Here is a 23,358-nt window from a genome sequence, read left to right on the forward strand (position 1 = left end):
GGTGGGGTTTTGCATCTTTTATTGTGTATTTTCATGGTTGTCTTCTGGTTTGTGGTTGACTCACAGTGTGGTGAATCAGTAATCACGGCATCCACTTCGTCCCGTCTACCATTCTTTTTCCTCCTCTCCCGGCACTCCTGCATGGCAGTGTGTGTACCTGTACCCATATATCCCTGCTGCCTGCCCCCCTCACTCACTCACTCACTCACTCACTCACTCATTCACTCACTCTCATACCGTTGTCTGTCTGCACAGCTGCAGCGAGTTGTGGTGACAGTGGGCGTGTGTCTGTGTATGGGCGTGTGTCTGTGTATGGGCGTGTGTCTGTGTTGGAAAGCGAATGATTGAGTGTTTGTACCTGCCTGCATGAGTCCGTGTCTGACTTTCCGTATTCCCGTTTGTATGCGTCCATCCCTCTGACATCTGCGTTGCCTTCCACAGGGGCGAGGAGGAGGTGGCCCATGGGATGAAGGTGTGGAGGAAGGCCCTGGGCGACGTCCGCAGTGCCGCCCAGCTGGCCATGTGTCTCCAGCAGCTCCAGAAGTCCATCGCCTGGGAGAGGTCCATCATGAAAGTGGTGAGTAAAAGCTCAACGACTGTAGCTGGCACGGTATTTCAATATGCTCGGGAAGTGAACACTGTGTGTCATTGGAGAGCATTTGAATCCCAAGACCATTTCAAGTCCCTTAAGTAGTGGATTCCAATGTAAATCTTGGTAAATGTTGGTTTGAAAATTGACCCCTTGGTTTTGAGGTGACACTGCGTTGTCTGCTTTCAGTACTGTCAGATCTGCAGGAAGGGTGACAACGAGGACCTGCTCCTGCTGTGTGACGGCTGTGACAAAGGCTGCCACACGTACTGTCACAAACCCAAGATCACCACCATCCCCGAGGGGGACTGGTACTGTCCCGCCTGCATATCCAAGGTGACCCAAACTGTCCAGGCCACTGTTCAACATTTACATATCGTACTTTACTATAGAAGTATGTCGGCCACGCGTATCAGTCATGTACCTCTACATTATGTACCTGTCATTTTCATATCATATATTATTTCAAAGTAATTCAACAACACTGTGTACACAATATGCCATTGCTTTGTAAGTACAACTGCATGAATCCTCCCCTCAGGCGAGCGGCCCGTCTCCCAAGAACAAGAAGCCGCTGAGCAAACCGGTGGCGGGTGGAGGCGGGAAGAAACCCACCGCTGCCGAGGCCAAGCGAAACGGGAAGCAGGCCGGCAACAGTAACGGTAACGTGGAGGTGTCAGAGGACGACTCGGCGAGCGCCAGCGGCACCCCTAAGAAAGGAGGAGGAGCGAAAGAGCCCCCCAGCAGGAAGAGGAAAGGAGAGGAGAGCCCCGCCCCGTCCCAGGCCCCGCCCACACCCCAGTCACCCAGTCTGGAGAGCCCTGTGGTGTGTGTGAAGAGAGCCAAGACAGCCAGAGACAACAACAGAGACCTTGGTTTGTGCAGGTACTGTACTACACCATAAATCTTTGACTCATTTTCTCAGCACAAGTATCAGCACTTTAAATCAGCGAGCTGCTGATGGAAATGCAGATGCGGGTTGTAAATGTATTTGCCGGGGGCATTGCAATGTACTGTAAACACTTGCACGAACATATTCCCTTCGTGACGTGTGTGTGTGTTATCTTCTGCAGGGTGCTCCTGGCTGAGTTGGAGCGTCACCAGGATGCCTGGCCCTTCCTCAACCCCGTCAACACCAAGGGGATCCCTGGCTACAGGAAGGTCATCAAGAAGCCCATGGACTTCGCCACCATCAGAGAGAAGCTCGTCAGCAGCCAGTGAGTTCACTATTTATATGACACTGTTACTATCCACTCCCTAGTAGTCATACTATGACTAACCTCGGATCTAGTCACGTAACCAGGAAAAGATAACACAACAATCGAGTGTTTTACTCATTTACTCGAAATGATCTGTTCCTCTCGTTTCAGGTATCAGAATCTGGAGACTTTCATTATTGACGTCAACCTGGTTTTTGATAACTGTGAAAAGTTTAATGAAGACAATTCAGACATCGGGCGAGCGGGACACAACATGAGGAAGTTCTTTGATAAGAGATGGACAGAGCTTCTCAATGAAATAAACTAATCCATCAATTTGGGTGTTGTTTTACCGATCATCATCACTGTCTCGAACCAGACCTCCAGTAACATTATTTGACATTTCATAGCAGAGGCACCACGTTTTGGGAACGACAAGATGATGATGCTGGTCCGTCTGTACCTTTGGGACGAACCCGGGGCAGTTCAAGTGAAATGTCAACAGACAGACTTGTAACGCTGGTGTTGCTACAGTACAACAGGGATCCAAACACCCAAAGAGTCCCACACAATGTCAACCGGGTGTCTTAGTGCAATACCTTTTCCTGTTCAAGATCATTGCACTGAATCCTCATCCTGCTCAACCACCCAAGATGCATCTGTGGTAGAATCCTTTCCACTACTTGTAAATAGACGTTTTATTTTTATTTAATCGTATTATAGTGAATGTATTTAATTTTTTAATAATTATTTATGAATCAATAAATAAAAAATAAAAAAGGTCCACATCATTTTCTATGAAAAGGAAGAATCAGCTCAACTGCTTTGAATCGAAAGGAATGTCTGTCTTTGTGTTTTTTTTCTTTCGTTTTTTTCCCAAATATGAAACAAAGCCAAGAAAAAGAATGACTGTTTACACTGTTCTATGCTTTTGGGCATCAGAGGACTGTAATCATTACGTTAAAACTGTACAACTGCATTTAATTACAAAAATTGCAGAAAAACAGTCAGACAATGGTGATACATGTGTATATACTGTTTATTAATGTCAATATTCAAGTCTTGTTTGGAACGAATTGTTTAAAATATCAGATATTGTTTATGCCTTAGAATGATTGTAGCATTCTATTCTATTTTAGTGAAAGTGATAAAAAAAACATTATAAATATTGTTTGTACAATATATACATATCCTCTGCAAACACTGTGGTATCCTTAATCTTGGTAGTGCCTACCCTTCCAACAGGGGCGTAGGGGATATCATTTTTTCGTTTTTCCATTTTTATGATGACATTATTTTTTATATATAATTTCAATCCAACATGGCCTCCAAAGTCTGACAGTGACACAGTAATCGTTCCTCTCCATACAGAAAGAGAAAAACAAACAAACAACGTTTAAGTATTTTTTTTGTCTTTTTTTTCCCCCCATGAAACATTTCCCCACATCTGCCTTGCCACAGTACAGAGGACGTAAGGCCATTTGTAACCACTGTGTTTGAATCTTGCTGTGTGTCGTGGCCTAATGGAGGCAGCTAGAGTTTTTTGTACCCAAGTCAGAGTACTTGAAGTTACTTTATTTAAGATATTGTGGAAAAATAACATCATTCTTTTTGTAGGAGCTTTATTTTTCACTAGTGTGTGGCACGGACCTATTAAAGGATGTTTTTCAACCTAGTTTCACTCTGGGTGTGTTATTTCCCCTATTCTACTGACCCTGTGTCATGTGTCATGAGTCATGCCATTTTAATTTGGATGATGTGAGTGGGGAGGAGAATACCTTTTTTAGTTTTGAAATGCTTTTGGGTAGAACATGAATGTAGTACCCATTCCATGTAGGGCTTATTTTGGCCCCTATAATCATCTACTTCTACTAGCCCCTTTGTTCACACAAATATACAATTGTTTGATACATCTAGCCTAATGAACAATAGGGTTTAGATTAGAATCTAGACTTTGGAGTTGGAGTCGTTTTAGATCTGTCAAATACTGAAAGAGTAGCCTACAAGGAGAACTTGAGAAGAGTTAGAGGCTGCCAGAGAAAGTGGGAGATGTAGCCTATCGTCCGAGTCCACTGCAGTTTGTTCTCTTCGTTGTTGTTTTTTGCTGTCATTGTGAATGGGTTTAAGGCTGTATGGACATGATTGATGGATGGTCCTCCCCCAGATTAAAAATAAATAAATTGATAACGCATTTCCTGCATTTTAAAGGCCCAATGTAGTCGTTTTTATCTCAATATCAAATCATTTCTGGGGAACAATTAAGTACTTTACTGTAATAGCTTTCCATGAAAATTATCAAAACGAAACAAATAGTTTTTACGCAATCAATGGAAGTGACGGGCATGTGAACATCAAACCAAATATGGAGTTGATTTCAGGTTATTTTGGTCACAGGGATCACATGGCCCTATCCCTTCCACAGGGATCATATGTCCCTATCCCTTCCATTGATTTTTAGCTAGTGATGGCTAAAGTTAGCTAAGTTTGTAGTGGCTGTTTAAAGAAAAAAAAGAATTTGTCCTGGCCCATAGACTACTTGCAGGGTGAGGAACCATGTAACATCAAGTTAAAAAATCATGAACTACTCTTTTAAGTAAGTAAACCTTGGACAAGTAAGCCTTTGTATTAGACAACTTGATGTACAAGTACACCCCATGGACGGATGCTAATCTGTAGCAGGGCCTTACCCCCAATCCACCTATTTTATGCTGAGTGCCAAGTAAAGAGGCATGAGGTCCCAATTTTAGAGTCTTTGTTTGGACTTGAGCAGGGATCGAACCAACCTTCCAATCTCAGGGTGGACACTAACAAAAATAACAAATATATTTGATTCAATCTATCCATTTGTATAATTGATTTTCTTTTATGGCCATAAGGACATCCTTTGATAGACAATATCTTTCGTATTTTCATGAGTGTTTGAGTTTAGGTCACAGGAGGTTGGTGATACCTTAATTGGGGAGGATGGGCTTGTGGTAATGGATGGATCAGAATAAGTGGAATGGTATCAAACACATGGTTTCCATGTGCTTGATGCCATTCCATTTGCTCCGTCCTCCCCTCAGCAGCCTCCAGTGGTTTAGGTCCATAACTGGCCTCTATCTGCTTACACTGCTTTCAAGGCAAGGCAACGTGTTTCTTTCTGCGTTTCTCAAACTTTTTTGTGCCAGGGACATGGTCTTCTTCCTCCGGGGAGCGCTTGGGTAAAACATGATTGACAACCATCTTTTATTCAAAATACCTATTTTTGTATGTGTTTTCTCTATAACTAAACTATTCAAGCTATTCAATTGTCTACTGGACACCTGGTGGAATCAGATCAAAAAGTAATGTGTAGAAATTATTTGATGAAGCTTTTGAATTTGGCCTTACTGCCATCACCTCAATAAGTGCATTTAATAATATACAAAGCTATGTCATCAGGTAGCTCAAATTTCAGTATGAAGGATTAATACAAGAGAATATGTTCTCAGTCAATTTACCTGGTAAAATAAGGGTAAATAACTAAATGTATGGTTTGTAGTGACTAACGTAACCACAGTTCTATGAACAAAGCGATGCATTCATTTTTTTGGGGGGGGGGGGGAGCAAAATAGCCCTCTGGAATATCCCCGTCACTTATATGCCGACGATGCCTATGTTTAACCAAAATAGCAACATTTATCATTGATAAAGAGGTCTGTTTGGAACCTCTCTGTACCGGCTCTGTGGCAAACTGGGGTCTCAATGCTTCACATACAGTTGAAGTCGGAGGTTTACATACACCTTAGCCAATTACAGCTAAACTCAGTTTTTCACAATTCCTGACATTTAATACTAGTAAAAATTCCCTGTTTTAGGTCATACAATAGTCTTAATTTATTACAATTAAAATACTGTGTAGGAATGTGAAATGTCAGAATAATAGAATAAATAATTATTTATTTCAGCTTTTATTTCTTTCATCACATTCCCAGTGGGTCAGAAGTTTACATAACCTCAATTAGTATTTGATAACATTGCCTTTAAATTGTTTAATTGGGTCAAATGTTTCAGGTAGCCTTCCACAAGCTTCCCACAATAGGTTGGGTGAATTTTGGCCCATTCCTCCTGGCAGTGCTAGTGTAACTGAGTCAGGTTTGTTGGCCTCCTTGCTCGCACATGCTTTTTCAGTTTTGCCCACAAATTTCTATAGGATGAGGTCAGGGCTTTGTGATGGCCACTCCTCCAATACCTTGACTTTGTTGTCCTTAAGCCATTTTGCCACAACTTTGGAAGTATGCTTGGGGTCATTGTCCATTTGGAAGACCCATTTGCGACCAAGCTTTAACTTCCTGACTGATGTCTTGAGATGTTGCTTCAATATATCCACATAATCTTCCTCCTCATGATGTCATCTATTTTGTGAAGTGCACCAGTCCCTCCTGCAGCAAAGCACACCCACACTTGATGCTGCCACCCCGTGCTTCACGGTTTGCATGGTGTTCTTGGGCTTGCAAGCCTCCCCCTTTTTCCTCCAAACATTATGGTCATTATGGCCAAACAGTTCTATTTTTGTTTCATCAGACCAGAGGACATTTCTTCAAAAAGTACAATCTTTGTCACCATGTGCAGTTGCAAACTGTAGTCTGGCTTTTTTATGGCGGTTTTGGAGCAGTGGCTTCTTCCTTGCTTAGCGGCCTTTCAGGTTATGTCGATACAGGACTCGTTTTACTGTGGATATAGATACTTTTGTACCCGTTTCCTCCAGCATCTTCACAAGGTCATTTGCTGTTGTTCTAGGATTGAATTGCACTTTTCGCACCAAAGTACGTTCATCTCTAGGTAGACAGAACACATCTCCTTCCTGAGTGGCATGATGGCTGCGTGGTCCCATGGTGTTTATACTTGCTTATACTTGTGTACTATTGTTTGTACAGATGAACGTGGTACCTTCAGGCGGTTGGAAATTGCTCCCAAGGATGAACCAGACTTGTGGAGGTCTACAATTTTTTCTGGCCTGATTTATTTTGATTTTCCCATGATGTCAAGCAAAGAGGCACTGAGTTTGAAGGTTGGCCTTGAAATACTTCACAGGTACACTTACAATTGACTCAAATTATGACAATTAGCCTCTCAGAAGTTTCCAAAGTCAAATCAAATCAAATGTATTTATATAGCCTTTCGTACATCAGCTGATATCTCAAAGTGCTGTACAGAAACCCAGCCTAAAACCCCAAACAGCAAGCAATGCAGGTGTAGAAGCACGGTGGCTAGGAAAAACTCCCTAGAAAGGCCAAAACCTAGGAAGAAACCTAGAGAGGAACCAGGCTATGTGGGGTGGCCAGTCCTCTTCTGGCTGTGCCGGGTGGAGATTATAACAGAACATGGCCAAGATGTTCAAATGTTCATAAATAACCAGCATGGTCGAATAATAATAATCACAGGCAGAACAGTTGAAACTGGAGCAGCAGCACGGCCAGGTGGACTGGGGACAGCAAGGAGTCATCATGTCAGGTAGTCCTGAGGCATGGTCCTAGGGCTCAGGTCCTCCGAGAGAGAGAAAGAAAGAGAGAATTAGAGAGAGCATACTTAAATTCACACAGGACACCTGATAGGACAGGAGAGGTACTCCAGATATAACAAACTGACCCTAGCCCCCCGACACATAAACTACTGCAGCATAAATACTGGAGGCTGAGACAGGAGGGGTCAGGAGAGCCATGCCATGCCATCATTTTCTGGAATTTTCCAAGCTGTTCAAAGGCACAGTCAATTTAGTGTATGTTCTGACCCACTGTAATTGTGATACAGTGAATTATAAGTGAAATAATCTGTCTGTAAACAATTGTTGGAAAAATGACGTGTCATGCACAAAGCAGGTGTCCTAACCCGACTTTCCAAAACTGTAGTTTGTTAACAAGAAAATGTTGGAGTGGTTGAAAAACGATTTTTAATGACTCCAATCTAACTCCACCATTGGTTCGTTGGACAAAGCCTATGAGAAAGTTTATCTAAAAACCATCCAAAAATAAATGATCTTCTATGTTTTATCCTACGAGAAAAAAAATAATAGTTATCACTTTTTGTGATTTCTTTGGCATTCATGTAATCCAAAAGATAACAAAGCACATAAAAGGTTTTGTGTTAACTCTTCATGTTAACCTCATTGAACAAAATGTATAAGATCTCCTCCTAAACCTGTGACCTTATTGTCGGCGTTTATCCCAAAACCTTATTATTTCCCCATTAATTTCCCCCAATAGGAATGGCTGAACGAACTCATTTACGGTGTTTAGGACTGCAGGCTGGCAAGCTCCGTGGCTCATATTTCGAGAAAGGGACGTAGCTGCATCCCAATATGGCGACTGGAGTGTGGGTTTGTCGAAAGGAAAATAGTGGGCGTGTGGAAAGCGCTCTGCTTTAGGTTATACGGTTTTGATTGAGCTGTGTTTTTCTTCCGTTTCTTGAGTTGCAGCAAATCTGCACAATTAGCGGATTCCCCGTTTACACACTCACTCATTTGGACACACCCACTCGCCATATGGTGCGTTCAGGACAAATGGGAACTCGGAAAAAAACGAGGTCAAATCATGACGTCAGTGCTCTTGAGGTCAGTTAATCGAAGTTTTAGAGTTCTGAGTTGGATGACCGTTCAAAACGAATTATCCAATTCAGAGCTCGTTTTTTTCGCGAGTTCCCAGTTGTCTTGAACGCACTGAAGTTTGAAGTGGATATTTCCGAGCTCCTAGTTGTTTGAACGCGGCAATACCCTGGTCACTGCAGCTACCCATAGACGCATATTTCTGGGGGGAAGGTCATTACGGTCAGCTGATCATATGACAGCGTGCGCATGACCAGGAAGTAAACATTGAACAGAGACACGCAAAGAGGTAAGCAAATAAACATAAATACCACTTTAGTTAGTATATAAAATAATACTGGCTTTGTATTTACATGCATTTGTTATAATACCAACTAAACAACAGGAGCATAGAATGATGATGCTGTTGTTGTGCGAACAGCTAGAATAGCTAAAGGGTTAGCAGCAGATCCGAAACTTTATACTTGCTTATAGCTGCACTACAGGGTCAGTTAGACAGTTTGCATAAAGGTGTACTATACATAAATCGGTCCGCCATTTGTGGTTGCTAAAAATTCGAATAGTTTGCCTAATTCCAGTTTGTGATTAAAAAAAAAAAAAAACAAGCAAGTATAGTGTAGATATTCATTGTACCATCTAAACCTGATGTGAAATATATTTTCAATAAACAAAAATATTGTATTGTAGCGACCCTGGTTTTATAAGGGCGGATATCGACTCACGAGCAAGCTTTTGAGGCACAGTCGATAGCGCTGGACTTCGGGCTAGAAGGTCGAGGGATCGACACCTGCTCCCTGCTTGTTTCATTACTGTATTTTCAGCTGGTGTACAATACAATACCGACAGTTAAAGATTAAACAACTAAATTTAAGATTGGGAAGCATAGAAATAGTGCACATAGAACAGCTTTACTGCTTCTTAGAATTGCTTTCAATGAGAATTACAGATTTATGTGACTTTGGTCGGGTCGCCCAAAAAGTTAATTTAAGACACAGCGCATATGGCTCGGAAAACATACATAATTCCAGGGATGAGTTGTACTTCGAATAGTCCCAAATGTTACACAGAGAAGATTGAAAGACTGATAGTTTTTCGGGAAATTGCCCTTTAAGGCCTCATGTTAACTAGCCACTATTTACCATGGCGTTGAGTGGCGACTAGAGTGGGCGGACTGGAGTTCCGACATCACATACGTTTTTATAAAATAAAATGTTGTTAATTGCGGGCAAGTCGTTGGGTGCCGAAACTAGTTTAACTAGGCGCGAAACTCCGTCGTTAATCGCGGTTTTATTGGCTACATATTAACTAGCATTAGTAACAGCAGACATTATGGAATATCACGTTGCGCTGAACAACAAAGGAGCTGATTGGCTGAGGCTGCTATTCCAAAATGGCTTATGTGGCAACTGCTATTTAGCCTGAGGAATACAAGTGCTTTTCCTGAAAAACTAGCAGTCATTCAATATTGTCGGTGGAACAGTTGGGATAATGGGACAATTGATTCGAGGATCTCAAAGCCTTTCCCATCCCTGGATTGAGGTACATTTTCTGAGCCTTATCTCGCGCCAGCACTGCGAAGCCTGCCCGACCCTGTAGTACAAGCGTAAGGTGCCGGATCTGCTCGCTACTAACTACCCACTGGGCTCAAACGTCAGTTCAGTGTATAGATTTGATTTACATTTGGTTGAGTTATCAACTAAACCTCTCACCATGTCATTGGATTTAGGTTAAAAGTCGGGTGAAATATATATATATCCCGCCCCTCCCACACTTATATTTAACCAGGTAGGCCAGTTGAGAACAAGTTCTCATTTACAACTGCGACCTGGTCAAGATAAAGCAAAGCAGTGCTACACAAACAACAATGCAGAGTTACACATGGAATAAACAAACATGCAGTCAATAATACTATAGAAAAAAGTCTATATACAGTGTGCAAATGAGGTAGGATAAGGGAGTTAAGGCAATAAATAGGCCATAGTGGCAAAATAATTACAAGATAGCAATTAAACACTGGAATGTTAGGATGTGCAGAAGATGAGTGTGCAAGTAGAGATACTGGGGTGCCAAGGAGCAAAATAAATAACAGTATGGGGATGAGGTAGTTGGATGGGCTATATACAGTGTTCTGTGAGCTGCCCTGACAGCTGGTACTTTAAGCTAGTGAGGGAGATTTGGAGTCTCCAGCCTCATTTTTTTTTTTTTTTTGAATCTACTTTTTCTCCCCAATTGTTTGTAGCTACTATCTTGTCTCATCGCTACAACTCCCGTACAGGCTCGGGAGAGACGAAGGTTGAAAGTCATGCGTCCTCCGATACACAACCCAACCAAGCCGCACTGCCTCTTAACACAGTGCCATCCAACCCGGAAGCCAGCCGCACCAATGTGTCGGAGGAAACACTGTGCACCTGGCAACCTTAGTTAGTGCACACTGTGCCCGGCCCGCCACAGGAGTCACTGGTGCGCGATTAGCTTCAGTGATTTTTTTGCAGTTCGTTCCAGTCATTAGCAGCAGAGAACTGGAAGGAAAGGTGACCAAAGGAGAAATTGGCTTTGGGGGTGACCAGTGAAATATACCTGCTGGAGCGCATGCTACGGGTGGGTGCTGCTATGGTGACCAGTGAGCTGAGATAAGGTGGAGCTTTACCTAGCAAAGACTTATAGATGACCTGGAGCCAGTGGGTTTGGCGACAAATATGAAGCCAATGAGAGCATACAGGTCGCAGTGGTAGGTAGTAATATGGGGCTTTGGTGACAAAACGGATGGCACAAAACGGATGGCACTGTGATAGACTGCATCCAATTTGCTGAGTAGAGTGTTGGAGGCTATTTTGTAAATGACATCGCCGAAGTAAAGGATCTGTAGGATAGTCAGTTTTACTAGGGTATGTTTGGCAGCATGAGTGAAGAATGTTTTGTTGCGAAATAGGAAGCCGATTCTAGATTTAATTTTGGATTGGAGATGCTTAATGTGAGTCTGGAAGGAGCGTTTACAGTCTAACCAGACACCTAGATATTTGTAGATGTCCACATATTCTAAGTCAGAACCGTCCAGAGTAGTGCTGCTGGACGGGAAGGCAGGTGTGGGCAGTGATCGTTTGAAGAGCATGCATTTAGTTTTACTTGCATTTAAGAGTAGTTGGAGGCCACGGAAGGAGAGTTGTATGGCATTGAAGCTCGTCTGGAGGTTAGTTAACACAGTGTCCAAAGAAGGGCCAGATGTACACAGAATGGTGTCGTCTGCATAGAGGTGGATCAGAGAATCACCAGCAGCAAGACTGACATCATTGATGTATACAGAGAAGAGTCGTCCCGAGGATTGAACCCTGTGGCACCCCCATAGACTGCCAGAGGTCCGGACAACAGGCCCTCCGATTTGACACACTGAACTCTATCAGAAAAGTAGTTGGTGAACCAGGCAAGGCAGTCAAAATACTAAAAGCCCTTCACTTAGATGACTTTTTGTAAATCCTAATTAGTTTTCCATGTTGATTCAACGTCATCACATTGTTTTTTTGGCTTGAAATTACTTGGAAACAACGTTGATTCAAACAGTTTTTGCCCAGTGGTTAGTCAAGTGGGTAGTAAAGTAGCCTATTTGCTAAAATGCATGCGATTGCAACCTCTGCTCTGGCAACTTCATGTGGTTGCCAGGTGTGGCAAGCTGTTTGATAATAATGAGTCAAATCAACTAAAACGTTATTTGTCACATCCGCCTGAATACGACAAGTGTAGACTTTACCGTGAAATTCTTACTTACAAGCCCTTAACCAACAGTGCAGTTCAAGAAGAGTTAAGAAAATATTTAATAAATAAACTAAAGCAAGAAATAACAAATAATTAAGTAACACAATAACATAATGAGGCTATATACAGGGGATACCGGTACAGAGTTGGTGTGCAGAGGTAACAGGTTAGTTGAGGTCATTTGTACATGTAGGTAGGGGTGAAGTGACAATGCTAGCTATCTTGTAATCATTGTAATGTCACGCAGTTAATAGTTATATTCTATTGTCAAAGGGATTCTTCAAGACCAACAAATGGTGTCCCTGATCTGCACCCTGCAAGACCATCGCGACGATGTCAACTGGTGCGCCTTCTCCCCGACACTGCTGGCCACCTGTTCAGCTGACAAAACCGTACGAATTTACAACACCCAAGACTTTTCCGAAGTCCCATACTCCCCGCTCTCTGGCCACGGCTATGGCGTCCATTGTTGTTGCTTCAGCGCCTGTGGTCAGTATTTAGCCTCGTGTTCAACTGATGGTTCCACAGTTGTGTGGTCAACGGACACGGGTGAGATAGAGGCAGTGTTGGAGCATCCGGGTCGGAACCCCGTCAGGGTCTGCGCCTTCTCGCCCGACTCTTCACACCTGGTTTCGGGGGCGTCTGATGGTACTTTAGGTCTTTGGGATTTCCGTACGAAAACATTGCACAGGTGAACATAATTGATAGGTGTTATTTATCTCCATGTTATCGAAGCATAAATAGGCCTGCGTGTGTTGCCTATATCGAGTGAGGCTTCGCTGGCCTCTGCGGACTGATGTTATGTGTTGTCTCTTGTGGAGTGTTCTTAGCTGATTATTTGTCGACAGGACGGGGGCAGTGAATGACACCACTATGGTGGCATGCTCCTTCACCCCCTGTGGCCAGATGTTTGTCACTGGATCTACGTATGGGGACCTCAGGCTGTGGGACCTGGACATGAACCAGCTTCATGCGGAGAAGAACACTCATGACTTGGGGGTCACCTGCTGCTGCTTTGGCCCCAAGATCCTCAGTGGTGATCATAATATTTTCCTTCTCCCGCCGTCTTTTGAGTTGGCCTGTTCCCAGATTTGTTTGTACGAACATAACTCCTCTGATGGTTGTCATCTATACAGCGCAACATTTTGATCTGGGATCTTGGAGTCTCCATATATGGGAATTTGTTGTGTTTGATTCATTTGCTCCCCTCTCTCAGGTAGCGGTACGGTACAGTTCCGCCTGGCCTCCTGTGGACAAGACAGCACGCTGAAGATATGGACCGTCTCCAGGTCCAACACAGGCAGTACGTTGACCACGGGCTATGGATATGCAAGTGTGCTGTTTAACGTCGAACTGTGTGCATATGTTGGTCATCGAATGATGTGGTGGATGTGTGTTCACACTGAATGATCTGAAGTAGTCCATCCGTTCCCCTCTGGCCCGTAGGCTGTAAGATGCAGCTGCTGCACACCCTGACCGGCCAGTCTGCCCCGGTGCTCTCCTGTGCTTTCTCTGCGGACGGACAGCTGCTTGTGTCTGGGTAAGTCCGCCCGTAGTTGATCTATGGCAAAGCGCTCTCATAGTTGGTCAAGATAAAGTTGTACATTTACTCCAACTGGCCACAAGGGGGAGAAGTGTGTTGCTTTTTACCATTTCCATTTCTGTTGCAGCTCAGTGGACAAAACGGTCACAGTGTACGATGCTGTAAGACACTCGAGCTCTTTTCATTACCGTAGATGTCATTTCAGTTTAACTCCCCATGTTAATGTCCCACACAGAAACCCATGAACACCGCCCATCTGAACTTGAATGTTGTTGCTTTTTCAGAGCCAGGGGACTTTGCTCTACACATTGAACCAACACGAGCGGTAATCTTCCTTCCTACCCTTTGGGGACATCGTCGCATCTCAACGGCCTTCTTTTTAAAATGTATTTTAAATGTACCTTTCCGTCCTCCCTCCCATGATCCATTGCTGTAGGTACGTGACGGCGTGTGCCTTCTCTCCCAGCACACCTCTGTTCGCCACGGGTTCTATGGACAAGACTGTCAATATATGGAGAGTAGAGGATGGACACAGTGGCCATGGTGGGTAACGCACACAGGTAGAAGTACATGTACTGACAAGCTCCCAGTGTTATTGGCATTAAGAATGGCATTCGCCTTCTGAGTCACGCTGTGTGGGGTTCCTACATACTCTTTCACTATTTTCTCATGTAAACAAAGATCCTATTGACTTAATGGTGACGACAGCCTGGTGATTATGTGCTGTTTTTGCATCAGCTCTTCTTTATTGATTATGGCTTAATTGTGTTTTTTTTATTCTGCCAATCATCATCCCTCTCTCTGCATGGATCATGGGGGGGAAAAAAGAAGGCAAATCTTTACCTGGTGAGTTTTAAATTCTCTTCCTTATCTGTACCACCCATCTGCTCATTGAAAGCAGTGAGGGATGGAGGGTCTCTGTGAAACCTAGGAGTCCCACTGCTGTCAGAGGGCTTTATTGAGAGTGATACTTCTACCCCGGTGATAATGCCTTCTGCTAATATGACGGAGTCTTTCATAGCCTGTTGTGTTTCCAGGTGACTTTTGCCTTGAGGCACTGCCTGCCGAGAACCGAGTTGCTTTTCACTTGGATTCACTGTATTAGTGTACACGGTATACAAAACATTAAGAACACCTTCCTAATATTGAGTTGCATCCCCCCTTTTGCCCTCAGAACAGCTTCAATTCATCAGGGATTCATCAATGTTATGGAAAGAGCAGGTGTTCATGTTTTGTACACTGTGTAGTTCTATAGGCTCTCGATGCTTTCTTCCTCTCCTCTCACCTGATAGTTTTCCAATAACCTAAACACAACTCATTCTAAGAGAGGCTCGGCAATATGTAATTTTATATACGTTAATGTTCACCATTTTAGTTGACAATGGTTTTATTATTTTTAAGTGGGGTCTTACTGTGCTGTTTGAAATGTATTTCATTTTTCACATCTTGTTTTCCAGTTGAAACTGCAACATTCTCATGCGAAGGTGGGAAAGTGACTAAAAAGCACTATAGAAACTTTTGATAGGTGACACATTAATACCTATAGTAACAACATGTCATTGAGAGATACTAATGTGCGGTCACTTCCTGTTTTCCGGCCTGTTAGGCAGAAAGTTGCTGTGTCACTCCAGGCTTCTGGTCAGTGATTGGTCAGAGGAGGACGTGGGGGCGTGGCTGTGTGAGGAGGGGCTGCAGGCGCTGGTGGAAAACTTCAAGGCAAACAACATAGATGGAGCGGAGCTCATCAGTCTGACCAAGGAGACACTGGCCTCAGAACTCAACATAGGTGGGAACAGCACATCACACCGTTGACTATACACCTTATCATACAGCTACTGGTACATTATCATATTATACACATTACCCACTTGTCAGTCTGGTATCTGAGGTCCACATTTTGTACAGTAGCTGGAAACGGAGCGTCATCAACACACTCAGGCTGGAATCTTTTTTTAAGAGGGGGAGGGACAAATGAAAAACAAGGTGAACATTGAGGAATGAATGTTAATATGAGATTTACTCAGGATTACATGCATTTTAACTGTACAGCGTTAGATTAGGCCATGTGTATTCTGCACTGCGAGTGTAATCTGCTTTAAGATTTCTGCTCCTATTATATAACACTTACTCATCCCAAAATACATATCCTGTAACATAGAAAATGGTTTACAGCTAATACCATTTCTGTCTGAAACAATTCCAAAATATGAAAATGTGATTTACAGGTTTTGGTTGATCCTTATATCTTCTCTTTTAAATAAAGATCTTTCAGCCTAGTTTCTCTGTGAGGTGGTAGGTGTGGGTCTGTTGTTGGTCTCTCACGCCAATGGGAACCATAGTAACCAAACAGCCCTGTTCTCTAAAAGAGATTAATCTCTTAGTAGACACGGGTGTCTCTTTCTACTCTCTACTGTCTCTGAGAGTGAGGGATGGCACCATGCCAGGTTGTTATCTTCCTGATGGAGAAAGATTATTTTTCCTCTCAGGGGCAGAGGGCTCATTTAGTTTTTTGTGTGTCTAACACACACACACACACACACACACACAGACTGACCTCACTTTACAGTAGTCTCCATGGTGACCAGGAACTGGGTCATGTACGCAGTGTGTTCAAGCTAGGATATCACATCCACAAATGATGCAAGCCCAATCGGCCACTGTACAATTTTTCCCAAATCTCTGCCTGGTTGTTTCCTGTTGGTGTGCTGTAGAGTCTGTGGGGTTGCGCAGTAAGGTCCTGAGGAAGGTGGAGGAGCTGAAGGCGGGGTGTGTGTGTACCGGTGTTCCTGATGAGTACCTCTGTCCAATCACCAGAGAGTTGATGAAGGACCCTGTTATCGCTGCAGGTGGGACACGCCCCCATAGCAACCTGTCTTTCTGTCTGTGCATTTTTAGCTATCAAGATTCTATCTATTTATCTATTTCTATGCTACAACATCTTTTAAAGGATGCAAAACACACTATCCATTTTGTCTACCTTTTCTTCTGAACAGATGGGTACTCCTATGAGAGGGAAGCGATTGAGAGCTGGATCGCAACCAAGAATCGTTCCAGCCCCATGACCAACCTGCCCTTACAGACAACACTTCTGACCCCAAACCGAACCCTGAAGATGGCTATTGGACGCTGGAGGACCAGCCAGTGAGAAAGAGGGCTGCATCTTCTACATCCATTTCAATCTGAAGGCGGGTCTATCCCTCAGTTAACTTCTGACCAAAAGTAGGCTCATAGTACATAAAGCTATATATGATGATGTTTTCAGGTTGACCATACTGAGCTTCGATTCAACTCCTCACTGTGTCTGTTGGGATGAAACTGCTTTAGAATGTAAATATTTATAGCTGATGAGACATTCTAATATATATATTCTCAAACTCATTGATGTTGACCATGTTTAACTATTTACTCTACTCTGCTGCTTTAGCTCCAGAACCATTTCGATGTACATTGCATTCGGAAAGTATTCAGACCCCTTGACTTTTCCCACATTTTGTTATGTACAGCTTTATTCTAAAATTGATCAAATTGTTTTTTCCCCCTCGTTAATATACACATAATACCCCATAATGACAAAGCAAATTACAGCCTCGGGTCTTCTTGGGAGTGACGCTACAAGCTTTGCACCCCTGTATTTGGGGAGTTTCTTCCTTCTCTGCAGATCCTCTCAAGCTCTGTCAGGTTGGAAGGGGAATGTCGCTGCACGGCTATTTCCAGGTCTCTCCAGAGATGTTCGATTGGGTTCAAGTCGGGGCTCTGGCTGGGCCACTCAAGGACATTCAGAGACTTGTCCCGAAGACATTCCTGTGTTGTCTTAGCTGTGTGCCTAGGTTCATTGTCCTGTTGGAAGGTGAACCTTCGCCCCAGTCTGAAGTCCTGTGCACTCTGGAGCAAGTTTTCATCAAGGATCTCTGTACTTTTCTCCGTTCATCTTTCCCTCAATCCTGACTAGTCTCACAGTCCCTGCTGCTGAAAAACATCCCCACAGCATGATGCTGCCACCACCATGCGTCACAGTAGGGATTGTGCCAGGTTTCCTCCAGATGTGACGCTTGGCATTCAGGCCAAAGAGTTCAGTCTTGGTTTCATCAGATCAGAGAATCTTGTTTCTCATGGTCTGACAGTTTAGATGCCTTTTGGCAAACTCCAAGTGGGCTGTCATGTGACTTTTACTGAGGGGTGGCTTCCTGGCCACTCTACCATAACGTCCTGATTGGTGGAGTGCTGCAGAGATGGTTGTCCTTCTGGAAGGTTCTCCGATCTCCACAGAAGAACTTTGGTGCTCTATCAGAGTGACCATCGGGTTCTTGGTCACCTCCCTGACCAAGGCCCTTCTCCCCCGATTGCTCAGTTTGGTCGAGAGGTCAGCTCTAGGAAGAGTCTTGGTGGTTCCAAACTTCTTCCATTTAAGAATTATGATCTTGCGGACCTTCAATGCTGCAGAAATGTTTTAGTACCCGTCTCTAGATCTGTGCCTCATTCAACCTCATGGCTTGGTTTCTGCTCTGACATGCCCTGTCAACTGTGGGACCTTATATAGACAGGTGTTTGACTTGTCAAATCATATCCAATCAATTGAGTTTACCACAGGTGGACTCCAATCAAGTTGTAGAAACATCTCAAGGATGATCAATGGCAACAGGATGCACCGGAGCTCAATTTTGAGTCTAATAGCAAAGGGTCTGAATACTTATGTAAATAAGGTATTTCAGTTTGTTATTGGTAATACATTTGCAAACATTTCTAAAAACATTTTTTTGCTTTGTCATTATGGTTATTGTGTGTAGATAGAAAAAAAATGATTATCCATTTTAGAATGAGGCTGTAATGAGGAAAATGCATTTAAGGGGTACTGGTGTCAACTGAAGTGTTCAATCTATGGCTGAAGTTTATATAACAGGGATAGCAGATGTCGGTACACATTCAATTTTACACGTGGGTGTTTGAAATGAGTGGAAGGGAGATGTCATTTTAGTTTTGCAAAGAGATTTTATTTCCCCATGATTATGGTAGAAGTGCTTGAGCATAGTCTGTATCATGTGTCGCATAGCTCACAAATCAAAGATGGCAACAATGTTCATGTAGAATACCTGTATCATCTCACCAATAATACCCTTACAAGCTATTCTGTACCTTACTGTAAACGGTTAATGTTGTGTGCACATAAACTAAATAAATCCATCAACTTTTCAATTATTTCTCTAGCTGTGCAAAAATAACTATATAAAATATGTTGCTCTTACAGCTGACCAAGCCATCGGCACAGTAAATAAATGAACATAGACCGCAACAACAAGCAGTTACAACAATGTCCGTAGGATTATATGTACACTTAAATATGAGTATTATTATATGTACACTTTAAATATGAGTATTTATAAAAAATGTACAAAGGAAAAGAACCCTCCGTGCATTGTGAAACACTGCATCGAGGGCTCCGTTATACTGACAAAGGCTATCACCACTTATATAATCTATAAATTGAACACATACAAATCTAATGTATAAACATCCCTATTCAATATGCGTGCCGATCATTAGCCAATCGTTTACTCAAATGGCTTCTCGTTCATTAGCATCCGAAACCCTTTAGTGTTGTTCTTTACAAACTACATCATAGTTACGTTGTTATAATGGCCCATATTAGGATGCTGTGCTACTGTTCAGCTAGTGGGCTGGTACTATATGGTGTTTCCCAGGTGTGATTACGTGCACTGTGTTGTTGGCTTACTGGTGTTGCTCTAGGCATGCTTACGCAAAAAGCACAAAAGCCTCAAATGCTGCTTAAGTCTAAACGCAGTGCATCACATACACTGTCACTTTACAAGAGTCCGATTTAAGGAAAGAAACTTGTAAACCCTTCCCTTGCCACTGTTTCTCTGGAATACAGAGAAAGTTGTTACGGTGTCTGCACCTGTGTTTGTGCTTGACTGAATGTATGGTCAGTTCAGACGTTGGATTCTATAAAGGAGCGTTTAGGTTTGATGGGTAGGATGGCTGGGTTATCTCTGGTGAGCCCTGCCTGCCTGTGGTTCCCGTCTGGGAACTGGGAGGAGTGATGTTGGCCTGCAGCTGGACCTGGTCTTGGCTCCCTGTGGTAGAACCTGTCTCCAAACTCCCTGGCCAGGGCCTTGGCCTGAGCCTGTTGGGCCAGGTGTTGGGCCTGAGCCTGGGCCCCGTTGAGCACCTGGAGGGGAGCCTGGCTCTGCAGTGGTTCCGCGTAAGAGGACCTCTGCTTGAACTCATTGTTTAATCCCTGGATGTTGTCCATAGGGGCCATGCTGTGTCTCTGGTTCTCTAGACCTTCAGGGGAGAGTGGCTGGGAGTGAGGCTGGCCTTGCCAGCCCAGTCCAGGTGGGGGCTGCCCCTGGACACGCACTGCCTTGTCTTTCACCCCCATGAAGGGCCGAGGCTTGAGCTCTGGTTTAGCCGGTTTGGGGCGAGGCACGTCGGGTCCCTGAGGCGCCTGGGTCCTGCTGCTGTCTGACAGGGTCCCGCTGGAGGCTAAGCTACTGCTAGAGCTGGAGGCCTTCATACTGCCCGTCTGACCACCAGAACGCAGACCGGGGCCAGCTGACCCCCCAGAACCCTCCCTCCTTACCTCCTTACCAAACCCAGGGGTGAGGGACCCAGCCTGTCCATCCAGCGTGGTGCCGTGGTGGGCTGAGAGCCTGTCTGTTCCCCTAGCCAGGCTGGAGGAGTGGCCCTGGAAGGGCTGGACAGATGAGGAGTGGTGTTGGTTGGCAGGGGTGAGCCCCGGTTGGTGGTCTGTGGAAGAGGGCAGAGGGCTGATGTCGATGCCCAGGCCAGGGCTGGGTCTCAGGGAGGTGGAGATGTGTCTGCCTGGCAGGGGGCTGGAGGGGCCACACAGAGACATAGGCCTGCCCCCTGGTCTGCCCCCTACCTGCAGGGAGTTACAGTGCTGCTGCTGCTGCTTGGTCTTCATGCTTTGGTTCTGTCTAGGACCCTGTAGGACAGGGCCCTGCTTGTCCAGAGACAGGTTGGTCTGTGTGGACCCGTTCAGAGGGGAACCAGGCCTGGGGTCCAGGGGAGCTAAGCCCACTGCGCCTGGTACTGGTGGGAGAGCCCTGTCGGGTCCATAGGGGTTCTTGGGCCTGTTGGGTCCATAGGGGTTCTGTGAGGGCTCTTCCTCTCCCCCTATCTCTTCATAATCATCATCTAGTTCATCCTGGCTCTGTGTATCACCACTCCTCTCTGTGTCCTGGCTCCTCTCTGTGAGGTCATCGGGAGTCTGGCTGTGTGCTGCTTGTTGGCCCTGTGGTGTGTTAGGGGACTGCTGCTGCTGTTGTTGTTGACACTCGTCCTCCACACGCGTTAGCAGACGGCGGATCTCCCGGTTGGTGGGGCAGAGCCGAGACGCCTCGCTGAGGTCGGCTAGCGCCCCCGCATACTGCCTGGATGGACACATGAGGCGAACATAGTGTGAGGTGAGTTTGTCTTGTCAACTGTACCCGTCCATTCTAGTCCCTTCCTTTATATCAGTATTAACGGAGAACTGGTGTGTACTAACCTGCTGCTCCTCTTGGCTCGTATATCAGTATAAAGGGAGAACTGGTGTGTACTAACCTGCTGCTCCTCTTGGCTCGTGCTCTGGTGTAGAACGCCTCATAAGACCTGGGTTTCAGTTCCAGGGCTTTGGTGGCAAACTCCTCCGCTATACCAAAATCCTGTCGGGGGGGAAAAAAGAGGACAGAAACTCAGTTAATTCTGAATGTTTACTGTTAAATTCTGTCCACCCTGTATTTCTCACGAAGAAGCCAAAAGCAACGTCTTATTAAGGTCATTAGCCAGGGTAATGTGTTTGTGAGCGTTAATGAGTGCAGTGTGAATCCAGCTGTAGTCCACACAGCGCCACACTTTGCAATTACTGTAAGTGGCTGAAATGAGGAATTCAGTGTTGTTTAACTGGATAATTCTTCATCTGTGTGCAGCTCAGAGTAGAGCAGCTTTATCTCCCAGTGTCTTAATGGATTCTCCAGACGGGTGCTCATAGCTTCTCTCCAAACCGTAAAAAAAAAAAAAAAAAATCCTTCAATCAGATGTCGGAAATGAAAACTATTGACTCTTAAAGGTACAATGCAGCTGTTTTTATCTCAATATTAAATTATTTCTGGGTAACAATTAAGTACCTTACTCTCATTGTTTTCATAAACATTTAAAAAAATGAACTAAAATAGCTTCTTAGCGAAGAGAAATTTCTCAAGTAATAATTTCGCTAGGACTGTCTGGGAGTGGAGGGGAAAACTGAAAACTAGCTGTTTTTGACAGAGAGCTTTGGAACTCTCTTTCTTATTGGTTTATTAACTAATTTACCACCTGGTGATGTCTTTTCAAACAGCTCTTACACTAAAAGGCCATTATCATCATTTTCACAATTTCACAGTATTATTGCATCCTCATAATATGGAAATATATATAAAACACAGGTAAATCATGTTTTTGACTGAGCTGGGCCTTTAATGGGGATTTCATATGCACCTCTAGTGTGTGTGTGTGTGTGTGTGCGTGTGTGTGCGTGTGCATGCCTGCGTGCAGTATATCCATCCATCTCTTTGTATGCCTAAAGAGCATGCGGTTGGCTTGTTTTTAAATGAGTTTCCCCGCTCCCTTCATTCCTCTCAGGTGAATATTTAATGAAGCAAACCACAGTGTGATTCCGTCCTTGAGATGGAGGTGGGCATTACACCACAGCCTTGAATTCCATAGCTCTGAATAACTGTTCAATGTGGAATAACAGTTTTTATGGCCTCTATACTCCCCTCCTGTTCTATTCACCTGAACGTGATGGAATATGGATGATGTGTGTGTGCCTAGCCAGCTCTCTCTTCCCCCTGACCCAATATCCACCAGCAACAACGGAGGGAGGATCCCTTCTTTCCGTGTGGGTTTGTGAGTGATTACTCCACTATATGAGAGAGGATGACCGTATCACATCATAGCATCTTTCCATTATTCATTTGCCCGGAGGATGCCATTTTACCACCACTGCTCTAGTATAACAGTCTTATTATATTGTCTGGTAAAACAAGGGTGTGTTAGATCACTCCCTCCAGGCTGCTGAGTTGAAGATCTATCTATTATACCTACTCCTATACTATTAACATGAAATTACATTTCATTCAGTGTTAAATTCTATAAAATAGCCAATTCTCTAGTGTGTAGCTATATCAGACGATGTAAAACCTGCAGTTTTATTAAATGTTCAATTCTATTAACAACTGATAGAGTAATGTGTGTGTGTCTCACATTGGTTTTCCTGCGGCAGCGTGACATGTTGAGGTACAAGGAGACACGGAGCTCCTTCAGGCCCTTCAGGTCATCTCCGAAGCCGTCTCGGGGGAACTTCCTCAGGGCGTACTGATACCTCTGGGCTGCCTCCTTCATCCTCCCCTTCTGGAGGGAGAGAGAGAAAATACAGACATTGATTTGGAGAAGGGGGCTAGCAGATTTTCGAACTGGACACGCTTTCATGACAGAGTGACACGCAGGCGTGCACACACACACACACACACACACACACAGCGAGAGAGATCAGGTTTTCCTTTTGTTGTTAACCCACCTTATACAGCATGTTGCCCTCCTCCATGAGTTTCTGTAGGAGGATGAGGAGGACGTCTGGTTTCGATGTGGCCATCGCCCACGTAGCATGACCTGGTCAAGAGGTACGAGAACACAGGTTAACACACACACACACACACAC

General features: G+C 44.2%; 3 protein-coding genes across 21 annotated transcripts in view; 2 read left to right on the forward strand and 1 right to left on the reverse strand.

The window, feature by feature from the left end:
• LOC109878207 (bromodomain adjacent to zinc finger domain protein 2B-like) overlaps nucleotides 1-3,463 on the forward strand; it is an 86,052-nt gene extending 82,589 nt beyond the window's left edge. For all 14 annotated transcript variants that reach the window (XM_031792430.1, XM_031792439.1, XM_031792432.1 and 11 more), the window contains 5 exons: nucleotides 442-577; nucleotides 779-925; nucleotides 1,131-1,474; nucleotides 1,663-1,806; nucleotides 1,960-3,463. In XM_031792430.1, coding sequence (XP_031648290.1) covers nucleotides 442-577; nucleotides 779-925; nucleotides 1,131-1,474; nucleotides 1,663-1,806; nucleotides 1,960-2,116 — 928 coding nt within the window. In that variant the 3' untranslated portion in view covers nucleotides 2,117-3,463. The remainder of the gene's footprint in view (nucleotides 1-441; nucleotides 578-778; nucleotides 926-1,130; nucleotides 1,475-1,662; nucleotides 1,807-1,959) is intronic.
• Nucleotides 3,464-8,407: 4,944 nt separating this feature from the next.
• wdsub1 (WD repeat, sterile alpha motif and U-box domain containing 1) lies at nucleotides 8,408-17,109 on the forward strand. 5 transcript variants are annotated; one of them, XM_020470422.2, is made up of 13 exons: nucleotides 8,412-8,639; nucleotides 12,371-12,788; nucleotides 12,946-13,133; nucleotides 13,314-13,400; nucleotides 13,544-13,637; nucleotides 13,768-13,801; nucleotides 13,925-13,965; nucleotides 14,077-14,183; nucleotides 14,469-14,486; nucleotides 15,098-15,124; nucleotides 15,247-15,426; nucleotides 16,352-16,486; nucleotides 16,634-17,109. In XM_020470422.2, exons 2-13 carry the CDS (start codon nucleotides 12,391-12,393, stop codon nucleotides 16,783-16,785), a joined length of 1,461 nt encoding a protein of 486 aa, XP_020326011.1. In that variant the 5' UTR covers nucleotides 8,412-8,639; nucleotides 12,371-12,390; the 3' UTR covers nucleotides 16,786-17,109. The 5 variants fall into 5 exon arrangements, with proteins under 5 accessions (XP_031648315.1, XP_020326013.1, XP_031648316.1 ...); XM_031792454.1 differs by lacking the exon at nucleotides 8,412-8,639 and adding an exon at nucleotides 9,740-9,889; XM_031792455.1 differs by lacking the exon at nucleotides 14,469-14,486 and having other exon boundaries at nucleotides 8,408-8,639.
• A 1,397-nt stretch (nucleotides 17,110-18,506) lies between these two features.
• Nucleotides 18,507-23,358, reverse strand: part of LOC109878212 (protein TANC1) — a 58,357-nt gene continuing 53,505 nt past the window's right edge. For both annotated transcript variants that reach the window (XM_031792446.1, XM_031792445.1), the window contains 4 exons: nucleotides 23,218-23,309; nucleotides 22,905-23,051; nucleotides 21,225-21,325; nucleotides 18,507-21,052 (listed from right to left, as the gene is read on the reverse strand). In XM_031792446.1, the coding sequence (XP_031648306.1) occupies nucleotides 19,585-21,052; nucleotides 21,225-21,325; nucleotides 22,905-23,051; nucleotides 23,218-23,309 (1,808 nt within the window). In that variant the 3' untranslated portion in view covers nucleotides 18,507-19,584. The remainder of the gene's footprint in view (nucleotides 21,053-21,224; nucleotides 21,326-22,904; nucleotides 23,052-23,217; nucleotides 23,310-23,358) is intronic.

Source organism: Oncorhynchus kisutch, linkage group LG16 (assembly GCF_002021735.2).
Source record: "Oncorhynchus kisutch isolate 150728-3 linkage group LG16, Okis_V2, whole genome shotgun sequence".
Lineage (NCBI taxonomy): Eukaryota > Metazoa > Chordata > Actinopteri > Salmoniformes > Salmonidae > Oncorhynchus > Oncorhynchus kisutch.

Excerpts from the sequence above, each read along its gene's own strand:
- wdsub1 (XM_020470422.2), top strand. The coding sequence starts at position 12,391 with ATGGTGTCCCTGATCTGCACCCTGCAAGACCATCGCGACGATGTCAAC. Across the intron at positions 13,134-13,313 it reads TGGCCCCAAGATCCTCAGTG|GTAGCGGTACGGTACAGTTC; the intron begins GTGATCATAATA and ends CCCCTCTCTCAG. Across the intron at positions 13,401-13,543 it reads CTCCAGGTCCAACACAGGCA|GCTGTAAGATGCAGCTGCTG; the intron begins GTACGTTGACCA and ends TCTGGCCCGTAG.